This window comes from Osmia lignaria, chromosome 15, assembly GCF_051020975.1.
Source record: "Osmia lignaria lignaria isolate PbOS001 chromosome 15, iyOsmLign1, whole genome shotgun sequence".
Taxonomy (NCBI): Eukaryota; Metazoa; Arthropoda; class Insecta; order Hymenoptera; family Megachilidae; genus Osmia; species Osmia lignaria.
Window position 1 is genome coordinate 10,119,002 of NC_135046.1, and position 12,968 is coordinate 10,131,969.

General features: G+C 31.3%; 2 protein-coding genes across 2 annotated transcripts; both read right to left on the minus strand.

Annotated features, from left to right (window-relative positions):
- Positions 1 to 3,313: 3,313 nt before the first annotated feature.
- LOC117600038 (protein dispatched) lies at positions 3,314 to 8,173 on the minus strand. The gene is made up of 10 exons (XM_034314960.2): positions 7,383 to 8,173; positions 7,168 to 7,305; positions 6,353 to 7,042; positions 5,883 to 6,270; positions 5,602 to 5,803; positions 5,134 to 5,521; positions 4,481 to 5,059; positions 4,095 to 4,395; positions 3,727 to 4,027; positions 3,314 to 3,645 (listed from the first exon to the last, which is right to left on the minus strand). The coding sequence occupies exons 1-10, from the start codon at positions 7,518 to 7,520 to the stop codon at positions 3,408 to 3,410; spliced, it is 3,363 nt and encodes a 1,120-aa protein (XP_034170851.1). The 5' UTR covers positions 7,521 to 8,173; the 3' UTR covers positions 3,314 to 3,407.
- A 292-nt stretch (positions 8,174 to 8,465) lies between these two features.
- lin (protein lines homolog) lies at positions 8,466 to 12,508 on the minus strand. The gene is made up of 3 exons (XM_034316164.2): positions 12,246 to 12,508; positions 11,664 to 12,167; positions 8,466 to 11,484 (listed from the first exon to the last, which is right to left on the minus strand). Exon 3 carries the CDS (start codon positions 11,302 to 11,304, stop codon positions 9,520 to 9,522), a length of 1,785 nt encoding a protein of 594 aa, XP_034172055.1. The 5' UTR covers positions 11,305 to 11,484; positions 11,664 to 12,167; positions 12,246 to 12,508; the 3' UTR covers positions 8,466 to 9,519.
- Positions 12,509 to 12,968: the final 460 nt, after the last annotated feature.

Genomic DNA, 12,968 nt, shown 5'->3' on the forward strand with positions numbered 1-12,968 from the left:
TTCACGATTTGTTCGTTTTTCGTTCTTATATTTCGCTAGATCCGGTCAAACCCATCACTATTCCGAACAAATGAGTTTCACGATTTGTTCGTTTTTCGTTCTTATATTTCACTAGATCCGGTCAAACCCATCACTATTCCGAACAAGTGAGTTTCACGATTTGTTCGTTTTTAGGTCTTATATTTCGCTATTTGCTTGGGGTTCCTGACACCCCGTTGGCATAATATTGGTATGCATCGTCACCGGTATCTCGGGGTCTCAGATACCCCGAATGCCGTAGTGTCGGTAAGCAAAGAGTGTCAACGGTGCTTCGGGGTCCCTGACACCCCGCATGCCAAAATGTCGCTATGCAAACGGTGTCACCGGTGCTTCGGGGTTTCTGACACCCCAAGATGATATGTCGGTATGCAGAGATACTCACTGGTGCTTTGGGGTCCCTGGCACCCCGCATGCTAAATTATTGGTATGCAAAGATAGTCACGGGCATTCAGGGGTCCTTACTACCCCAGTATGATATCAGGTCGATACGTTGAGGGCATCATTGGCGCAGCGGGGTCCCTAACACCCCTAGATAATATCAGGTCCGTATGAAGAGGGCACAACCAGTACAATTTTTTTCTAGAGTTTATTTAATTTATTTCATTTATTTTTTTTTGCTTATTAAATAAGCTCATCGAAGGGGAATAACATTTATGATTATATCTCTCTTCTGGGTCTCAGCTGAGGACCCCATTTATTTTACTTTTTCCAGTTATTTATATAATTTTGTCCCTCATTATAGGCCAAGGCCATCTCAGTATCCCTTCCATCCCAGCATTCCTTAAATACCCTTTACGTTATTTTTTTTTTTTTTTTTAACGTGGTGGAAATCTTCAGAAAGACACCTTCAACCCCCCTGGGGAGGGGCCGGAGGTAGTGTTGGATTTTTACCCACTAAAACCACCACGGTGGCCTGCACTAGGGCAGTAAGGAGGGTCCTTTGACCCTCCGCCATGTGCCAAACTCCGCCGACATCAGGGGCCACACCCGATGCCGGCACTCCTCGGGCCGCGTGTAGTGGAGACCGGGGCCCCAGCCCCGGCCCCCTACGGAATTCCGTTATATCCCTCGTTCCGTTACATCTCTGCATCCCTTACATCCCTACATTCCTTTCATCCCTACATTCCTTACACCTCTTCATCCCTTAAATCCCAACATTCTTTTCATCACTACATTCCTTACATCTCTTCATCCCTTACATCCCTACATTCCTTACATCGCTTCATCCCTTACATCCCTACATTCTTTTCATTCCTACTTTCTTTTCATCCCTACATTCCTTACATCTCTGCATCCCTTATAATAAATATATTATAAAGACTGCTTCGAGTAAAGGTAAGTAAAGGTAAGTTTCTGCCGCTAGGGACGCTATTTTTTCGAGAATTTCGCGAAAATTTTGAAAAAACAGCGTCCCCTAGCGGCAGAAATGTGAACTAAAAATTTCGATGTCGAATCAGCGCCCTCTGGCGGCGAAAAAAGGAACTAACTTATGTTTACTCGAAGCCGTCTTTATAATATATTTATTATAAGGGATGCAGAAATGTAAGGAATGTAGGGATGAAAAGAATGTATGGATGAAAAGAATGTAGAGATAAAGAGAATGCAGGGATGAAGAGAATGCAGGGATGAAGAGAATGTAGGGATGAAAAGAATGTAGGGCTGAAGAGGATGTAGGGATAAGAAGAATGTAGGAATGAAAAGAATGTAGGAATGAAAAGAATGTAGGAATGAAAAGAATGTAGGGATGAAAAGAATGTAAGGATAAAAAGAATGTAGGGATGTAAGTAATGCAGGGATGTTAGAGATGTTGGATGTTAGAAATACTGAATGTTAGAGATGCTGGATGTTAGGATACTTTATACTGTAGATTTACATGTTTATCATAGATTTTACTGGATAAAACAATTAATAAATATACGGATTAACATGAAATAGTTATTTAACATACATAACAAGCGCACTATATTATAATGTACGTATAACATATACAGATACATATATAAATGTATTCAAGATCGCCAAGGCATGATATATTATATTGATACTTCTAATAAGACTCAATTTAACATCATAGATTCTTATTTCTCTGAAAGCATGAAGTTGTACTACATAAATTGTGAATTTGTACCTTTGTTTTTTTTAAATAATGAAATACTTGTGAAGGCTGAACCTCATTCAATATTACTAGTAATAACTTTTAATATTACAATTATTTATAAATCATTAATTTTTCTTAAGAATTACCAATGCATTATTAAATAATAAAAAAATAGTAAATAGGATAAATTGTTAATTTAAAAGAAATTAACGTAATTAACTAAAGTCTATTTAGAAATAATTCCAAACTATTATAAATAAAGTGTAAGTAATAAATAAAATTTTAACCAAACTAGAAAGAAAAATGTTTTCAAATGCCTAGAAAATCTGCTGATGAAAATTATAAAAATTTGTCAGTCTTCTTTCAATGTGTACCTCATATAATTTATAAATATAATCCTAAACAAAACTACATACAACAGTACACCTCATTATTTATTTTATATTTAATTAAGATCACATACACGCACACATTTTTTTATGAATTTCAAAACTTAAAGTTGTTCAATGAAATGAAAGGAATCATCGTGTCTGAAAACTGTAGACCTGTTTACATATAGTATTTGATTTTTTTTAAATTTGTAAATCTACACTAAAATAAATATATTCACTTACATAAATAGTTTTGTTCTAAATGCAGAGCAAAATCTTGTGCTTTCTACAAGATTTTACTTTAACATATAAAATATAATAAAATAATATTGTTGGTAATAAATGAGTAATTGATTTCATTATCCTACATATTTTAAAAAGTACCTATCTTTATATCGAACTAAATATGAGTATAACAATACAAAAATCTTAGTAAAAAACAAGAATTGTTTATAAAAAATAAGCTACAATGCATTTATAAATATATAAATGCAAGTCTAATAGTATAATACTTTGTCGATAATATGTGTCATAAACACAGAATACAGTTTACAACCTTCTAAAAAACTGAAAGTCAAAGATATTATAAAATATAAAAGAATTTGCGATATACTTGGCACTTTAAGCCTCGCTCGTATCACAATGGATAAACATGTACATACATGTATCTGGCATAACTGACATAGGAAGCCCAATGAATGTTAATAATAAATATACAAATAATTATCTTAAACTATTTCGACACAGCCAATGACACATTAATCGCATATGATCATAGCTCTATATAGAATATAAGTTATATATAAAAAAGTAAATTTTTCAATTTAACATTTACAGAAGCATATATCGTATTATAGTTATTTCTCATTTAAAATATATTTTATTACTTGACCTTCTCTTTATTGAAGTAACGCTGATGTTGGAGATGGAGGTAACGATGGTGAATGTGGTTGTCTTGTAGTAAAAGTTTCTATTTCGTTACAGTGAAATTGACATACTGTACTAGATGTACTTAACGTAGATTCTGACCACATTCCTCTTCCCTTAATCTTTCTTCTAGTTCTGTTATTATCTGTATTTGCATCAGGCACATTTCCAGATTCTCTTTTACCAAAATAATTCCGTAACAGATTTAATCTACAATTATTATAATCAAGTTAATTTCTGAAAGATTCTATTTACAACACAGGATTGTACATTGAAATCAAAGTCATTCACCTGGGGTACTGAAACTGAGCAAACTGAGATGACGGACCTATTATTGCTAATACTGGGCATAGAAAAAAGGTAGCGTATATCCAGCTTATACCCATCACAAGTAACAAAAACATACCAATTTGTATATAAGCTAGTACACAGGAAGGTAACATAAGAGCACCAGCAGCACCACTTGTAAGGGAGGCCATTAAAGTTGGACCACCCATTTGTGTAAGAGCTGTTTTAACTCTATCCTCTCGTTCTTTAGAAACACATGTCCTATAACTTACTACATAGTGCAAGCTAAAATCTACAGCCAAACCTAAAAACAATATAAATGTCATTATACAATTAACAAAATATTAAATTATACATATATTGATATGTACCTATAGCTGTAGATACTGCAACACTTTCTAAAACGTTTAGTTTCCAACCAAGAAGAATTAAGCCAGCAATTGTTACTATAATTGCGGCGCCAATTGTTACAATCGCGTATAAACTTATAAGAGGATTGAATGTTACAAATGCTAATACTATAAGAGCTAGGGTTAACGAAACCCCCATTGCCCAAAGTGTACCTTCGTACAATGTTCGTTGTAATTCATAGAACTCCAATCTACTAACAAACCATCCGCCACGCATCCCAATTGGAGCGCTTTTTAATTGATCTTGCATCCAATTTTCAACCTATTAACATTTTTTAATTTTTTTAAATGGATGCTTTATTAATTTTATACTTTTAATTACTATTGTAACATAGCAGAATGTGTACCTGATGAAAAAATTGATCCATACTTGAAAATGAAAGACTATAGTTATATACACTGTCGTATTCGACGACCAAAGCTTTAATTTTTGGCGTTGGCATTGTTACCAAATTCGTTTCATTCGATACTTGTAATCGGGTGAGAACTGGTTCGTTTAAAAATTTTAATCCAGCAGAGACACCATTACGAACCCACAAGTGCGAAGGTGTACGATATAATTCTGCATTAGCTTCGGCCGCGCATCGTTGTAAAACGGTAGAATCATATGGAAATCTACTTTTCTCACAACATGGCATATAATTAATACGAGAATCAATAGGATCTTCGCAACGTCTCCGCATCCAATTATTTAACGATTCGATGAAACAATTAGGAAGTAATGGTCCTAAGGTCTCACGGTAGAAAGGTTGAGCTCTTAAATTATGACAGAATTTTTCAAGCCATAATTGGGACTCTGGATGAGATACATCAAAAGATTCGTCCCACTCTGGTGTACCAATTAAGTCAGGATCGAGATAATTACCATTGTCAATTGGTTTTATACCCCATACAAATCTTAATGGCAATACATCTCCGTTATCAACCTGAAATTATAAATTTTCTTTATTAATTTTTGAAAAATGTTGTCAAACGATTTTTCAAATCTTTTTATACTTACTGATTCGTGCTTTTCAAACCAGAATTTTCGGGAATATATTAAATCATATTTTTCGAACGGATGAGAACTATCAAATAATTGGAAATCAACACTATCTGGCAATTGTAAGCCTGGATATTGAAAAACAATGATGCAACATATTATTGCTATGATACTCAAACTTAGTAGCCAGCACCATCGAAAATTAATAACTGTTTTTGTAAGAGTAGCGTTAAAATTGTTTGTTATTTTATCTTTAAATAATCGTGAAGGTCGGATAATTTTACGAGTTATAAAATGTGCAGGAGATAAAGCGCCTAATCTAAATCGTTCTGACACAATTACACATGCTGGTAGCCAAGTAATCATCAAAAAGAAATTAGCGATAATAGTCATTCCTGAAAATAAACTAAAAGTTTATGTAATTAGTAACATATTATATTTATAGTAAATGTTTGTAATTATTTTACTATTGATTCAAATTTATACCTGAAGCAATTGATAGCAGTAACGTTACTAACAATTGATGCGAAAAATGCTACTGCAGTAGTTAGAGACGTAACAAACATAGATGGAACAGCATGTTTCATAGTTTCTTGTACTAATTTAACTAATCCATTGTTTGATATCTTTTGTCCTTTTCCTTTCTCCCAAATTTTACAATATATAAATGCATCGTCTGCGCCTATTCCTTAAAATAAATAAAATTATATATTTTTTTATATTTTATTATCATAAATTATATTTTTAATTACTTTATAGATTCTTACCTACTGCAACAATGATTGCTAATAAATTCATGAATGGGAAAAACTTAACATGTAAAACCAAAGTGTACAAAGCATATGAAATGCCAAGACTAAAAATTACTGCAATAATTGTTGTGACAGTTAACAACAATGAACTAGTATATGCCCATATGCAAATTGTTACAAAGGCAAAACCAGTAAGCAACAGAATAGAATCTGATACCAACAATTGATCAAACAATGTACTTTTTAAACCTAATTGCATTCCTTTAACACAAAATTTTCCATAAGATAAGCCACCATTGTTTAATTCTTTATAAAAATCTAAAGTGGCTGAACTTGCAGCTATTGGCAAAAATATCATTGCATATTTCAATGTTGAGTTTAATTGATTCTGAGAGTCTTGTTTCTGTTATAGGAACATCAGAACTTTATATTAGTAAACATTTTATATATTATCTTGTAATAATGTTTTTCATCAATATACTTACATGCTTTAAAACAAAGTCAGTATCTAATAAATAATGCAGTAAATGGTAAACTGCATTATGTGCATAACATTCAGCTGGGACATGCCTCTGACAATTTAAATCTTCTGCACAATTCGATGTTAAATGATGATTTTGATAAAAATAAGAACATCTTTGTAATAGAATTTCTACACGATTCAGATCATTTTCTGTTACTCCTAAGCAGGAACTTCTATTAGATAAAAATGCAACATAATTTGCTGGTGACCAACTTCTGCAACACTTCTCTGCCACATTGTTATGTTCCCCTTGCATTTGACATAAAGATGGAAAGTGAGAATTTAAACGAATCTCTGCATCAATATGGCATTGTGCTAATACACCTTCCATTGACCATAAATTTGTGTCTTTAGAATCTCTACCAATAACCACCCTTGCATAGGCAGAAGAAGGTAGATTGCAAAAAAAATTCTCACTGTCAACATAATCTTCATTTTTGTATTCTTTTACTATATCTAATCTATTTTTATTTTTTAATTCCATCAGCTCTTCCCATTTGTCCTTAACTGTGCCTTCATCTGTTTTCTGTTTGTTATCAGTTATTTCTTTTAGATATTTCTTCCCTCCTTTCCTTTTATTCTTAGGTTTCTTTCTAACAATACCTTGGTTAATCCAAGTATGATTCTGTATGTTAACTGGGTTCTGTAAATTCTAAAATATCGTTATTATATCAGTTGTGAATAAAATAATGACAAGATATAACTACAATATTTTTAACAACATATTATATACACAATTAATATAATATACTGACATGTAATCCCTAATAGAAGTACCTGTTGATTTAGTTGCTGTACATAATAATAATATTCTAAAGGATTATCAATCAATTGTCCTCTTGGTTTACTTGCTTCCAATAAATTTTGCCAAGTAATCAGTCGTTGTGCTAACATAGTGCCTCTTGCTTCAAAGCCCTTAACAAAATAAAGAAAATATAAAGTAATAAAGAATATGTACATGTACTTCTTGCATGTTATTTATATTTACTTACTAGTTGCGGATCAGAGAAATCTGGGAACTTTTTGACAGCCAAAGGAACAATTAAGCATGTTGAAGAAAATATGAATATTGCTGTCAAAATGCTATAAGGATAATGAGCTACCACACGAGAAAACCACCACACTTCCATTTTGTTAATTATACTTTTTCTTTCAATTTAAATTATATATCATTGGAAGTGCCATAAATTGCTTAGATTATACGTTGTCATAATAGTGTAATAATATTATTTCTTAAATTTTTTAATTTAAATGATTCACAATATAAATAAAATTTCGTAGTGTAATATTGTCAAAAAAAGCTCTTTAGATGTGCATCTTGAAGATCACTCTGTACAATACACAATACTAACATTTTTTTAAATAAAGTTTGAAAGGATTTTACGTTTCTTTCTTACTATAATTTCCATGAAACTTACATCGTTTTTTTACATCAATGTTTTGTTTATCATCTTAGAATTATAGTAATAAATATGAGCGTAAAAGGAACAAAATTAACAGGCACTATTTATGTTAGATTTTTAATGAAATTTTTCAGAAATAAATGTAATTTTATGCAAAATGTTAAAGCATGATTTTCTAATTTACAAAAAGAATATGGACTTCCCACTTTAAAGGGGTGGCACGTGTTTACATTGGTGGTAATAAATGGAATAATCCATGAATCTAAAAATATATGAATAATACACGTATTACATACACCGGGAAGTCGGGAAGACTTCGTGTTGCAAGCGTGCATATTTAGTGATCCATTCAGATCCACTCTGCTATAGTCGATAAAGTAGATGCACCATGCATAGGTGTGGTAAAACAGGCACGAATGTCATACCGACTTTACAGAATATTTGATATAATACCAATAACATTATTCTAACATTATAATTTGCAACTATTGTTAGAATAATTACAATAGGGGAAATAAAAAAATGACTCCATGATTATAAAAGTAAAAATATGTAGATTTTTAGTGTATTACATATATCATACTTACAAAGTTAATCTTAACATATGAATAATTAATATTACAATTGATATATACAAATATTTTAAATTTGTTAACAATATCAAAATAATCATGGCAAATATTGTTCTTAACATTAATTTAGAAGCAATTATTGCCATTCAAATCTAATAATTTATTAATACTGGCATAAATTCAAATGTCAGCAACTTATCTAATTGCCAGTAGCTTTACATTTACATACCTCCAATATTTTACAATATTGTAATTTATACAATCATGCCAATATGACAGAATGTTTGATTTTAATGTTATTGATTTTTACAATTGTCTTTAATTACATGGACAGAATAGAAAAACTTAAAATTATCCTAAAATTGTCAGTTAAGGAACAGACGAGCGAAATTATACTTTTTTTATTAATGCATCTAGTATGAAACTTAAAAGCCAATGTTATAATTTAATGTACTGAGTTGTTTAACTCCAATATTCTGCACTTTTACAATTAAAAATTTTTTAATTTTTTCTACATGTATGTTTTTTTTTAACTACCTGTATAAAAGCTTTTGGAAAGTGATCAAATATATTTTTATAAATTTAATTACAAATTTAATATAATGTACAAAAGCATTTAGTACATAAAATGGTGTACATCAGAATCCAGCTTACACAATTCTATTTGACTGGCAAATTGTACATTTAGTGTTTATGTATACATATAAATATTATTCTAATAGTATACATTTAAATTTATTTCCAATGGTGCTTTGGCAAATACGTTCTCATAGCACCATAGAAGTGCAGTTTCATTTTGAAGCATATAATTTTAGCTAATCTTTGTACTACTTTAACCCATTTATACTTCAACTATGAAATGCAATACATTACTCTTGGATAAAAATTCAACAATACTTCTGAATGAATAAAATTTTGCTAAATATAATAAATAAAATTGCTTTTTTTTCTGAATCCTCTAATATTAATTTAGGCATTCAGTACTACACACGAAAATAGTGTAATTCAGTCGTTTATCAAAACGAAGTTAACAATGCTATACAGTATTATTTTCTGGCTGGTAAAATAAGCCAGATGTGAAATATTTTTATTCTTACAGTTTGTACATTAATCTAATGAATTGAATTTCAAATCTCATGATACAACCAAAATAATTAGTTTTCTATATTGCCTTCATAGAAGGACTCACATTTTTCTAACAAACGTAGAACTGGGTTTATGTTATAAGGAAACAAAGCTTTAGATACTAATCTGTCAATTGCTAAACGAAGTCTTATTAATATTGTCATGGTATCGTCTAATTCTCTTCCACAACATGAGACGAACTCTGTCCAATTTCTTTTAACATATTTCAAGAATCTCAATAAGTATAATAAGAAACAGGTTTCATTACTAACAAGTAAATCTAACAGAACATCTGGATCATGTGATACCGCGTGTATAAATTGTATAAAAGTTAAAGTGGGACTAAGCATATGACCAAGATCATTCTGTGGAGGTCCTCTGTAAAACAAACCAACTGCTACATCCAAACAGCATACCATGCCTTCGATCAAAAAATCGTCTTGATCATGAAACATCTGCACAACCCATTGCGACAAAGGCATTTCAGGATGGAATGGCATTAATGTTTTAACACATTGGTCGAGCTGCCTTAAAACTTCTCTTATACTCCTCTCGATAACTGCCATATCAGCATCAAGATCTTCTGCTTCTGAACCCAACGAAGAATCACTGGAATCGCTACGTGTCTCTTTAACTGTCACAGCAACACTTTTTAAAACTAAAAGCACAATTTTTTGTAGAAGGGGTCGATCTCCTTCACCGGAACCTCCTCCAAATCTTCCAGAACCATGCCTGTATGGTAAGGCATCTAATAATCTCCAATCTTTTACCGCACGTACAATTAAGTGTGCAAGAGAACAAGGTTCATCTGGAAGTATATCTTGCAATGCTAAAGTACTTCCATAACAGAGTACTTCGTTAAATAATCCAAGAAGATGTCTCCAAATGACACCAGGAACACTAGCATTTAATAGTACAACCAAATTATCTAATTGAGAATAGAAAAGTTTGGTATCTATAACAGATAAATTAGCTTTTACAGAAATAATTGACTCCCATAAGTCAAGAAATGTAATGACAACTGACTCGTGCTGAGGTGTATACGAACTAAGAATGGCATCAAATTTTGATACTAGGATGGTCCATTTGGATTCTAATGCTTTGACACACATTGCTTTTACAGGTGTACTATCAAAACTTTCTGCATCTGAAACTGATATCGTGTTACAGTGCGACGGTGTCACCATAGTTTCAGTATCTTCAAGGGGATGCATACCGCAGTCCTTATGCTCTACAACTCTTTTTACAACATCTAAGGTAAAAAGCATTTGACTCGGAGAATGAGTATTCACCAAAGATTGAGTTAGTTTCTCTAACCATGCTGTTTCAATGTTTTCCTTTGTTACAATAAAAAATGATGCAAGAACTCTGCTAGCAGCAAATGATATAAATTTGTTTGTTGTAGAAGATAGGTCAATTATTTGATCTATAATCCCATGCTCGTTTCGCGCCAGCGCATCACAAACATCTACCACTCTTCTGCACATAACGCCTCTAGTGTTTTGTTTAATAGCTAAATCAAATAAAAGCTGTAAAGCACTTATAAATTCTAATGTTTGATCAGGTTCCCATTCTGATAATATCGAAGATCGAAAAGTGCCATCAGCAGATTCCACTGTTGCACTAGTGAACGGTTTACGTAGACTGCTTTCTGGTACGTTACATAAACATTGCGCTAACAAACTATTCTGTAGCTGCTCAATATCTGATAATGTATCTCTTTCAACTTCATTATTCTCAATACGTTGTTTCTTCTTTGCTGGCTCCTCCATTGTGTTATTAGGAGGACAGTAATAACAGTGCCAAAGCACCATTAGTAGCAATATTCTTGATGCTTTCTCCTCATAGTCTATGATGTTTTTCCATCAGGTTATCTTCATAATATATAAAATGCTCCAAGAGACGAAATACCGTGTAAGTTTAAAATGAAATTTAGTCAACATTAGCTTGTCGTATTTATAGAAGCCATAAATATTTCAACTGGAATAACGTACCTGTATTAACATAATAGAGAAAAAAAAAATTAAACATTTTAGAAATTCACACTTACAGTTTGCATTATAAGTAATGTTTATATAAAAAAAAATTTAGTTATGACAATTGTACATGCTAAATACTATAAAAATATAATTCTTGAATTTAAAAATAAAAAATATAATAGATGAAAACTTACAGGTATAATTGATTCTTGCTTTTATCGACTTTTTGAAATATTTGTAAATTCCAACACCTTCGTAGATACGTGCAAAGAAGTGTGTGTACATACATATATATATGTTTACATATTCATTCATACAAAGGTGTATGCGTATATTTTTCTTATGCACTTCGATTAATTAATTAATTAATGTACAACATGTTTTTAACAAATTTTGAATCGTATTTATTCTCAGATACACTCAATAAACGGTAACCGTAGAGTTTAATACAGGTTGCACATGTAATACATAAACCGACGCTTGCTGATACGTTAATATACACACAGAAAGATTCTCTATCAATATCGTGACAGACAGTTAAATATGTCAGTGGAATATTTGACAGCACTATTTTAGATTAACACCGTATTTCACTATTTTAACACTGTAAATATATTATTGTTTGTGCTTGAAGAATTTCTTTTGACTAGGAAGTGACAGAGCACTCAACAACTTTGCTCTGTTGCCACGTATACATGCTACCGAGTAAAAATAAGAAATACGGATTTATATCTTTTAGCCGTAGATGTATTTCCATTAAACAATTCATATCTTACGTCAAGTGGTAAAATGTTACGTTGATAGTCAATAAGACACGAATTCTTCGTGTTTATTAGATATTTTTCGGGTGGCATCATGCAGAGCTGCGTAACACAGTAGCTCCTCCTCGTACATTCCACAATGTACTGAGTGTGAATTATTATAATTATTAGATTAATTGTGTTCAAATAGTGATCGAAGTTTATTAAATATTCATTAAATGTCTTTTCTTTAATTTTTCATAATAAAAGTAATCAAAATCAAAAAGTCGTATAATAAATACAGGAGATGATCGGCAACTCTGCATCGATTGCAGCGCTCCAAAATTTATACAGATCCTTATTTGTCGTACAATTTGTATTTTGATAATTGTGTACATAAATAAATTTATAAATAATATCTTGTAATTTATTTTTGTAGCAAAAATTATATCATAAACCTATAATCTACATAATAAAGCGTAATTTTATTGAAATCTGATTGATAATATGTGTGTATATTTAAGAATTGTATCACAGTATTATCACACAATAGGAACTAAAATCATTTGATTTTCAAATACATTTTATAAAAATAATTACTTATAAATTTACATGTGAGAATTATGCATTTCATACTTAAATAATAGAAGTTTTTATTTCAATTTGTTTAGGATTCAGAGAATTTGTTTTTAAGAAATTTGTATTGACATCATCGCTTTGCCAACGTTCTACACCACTATGTTATCATTGTTAAAAATA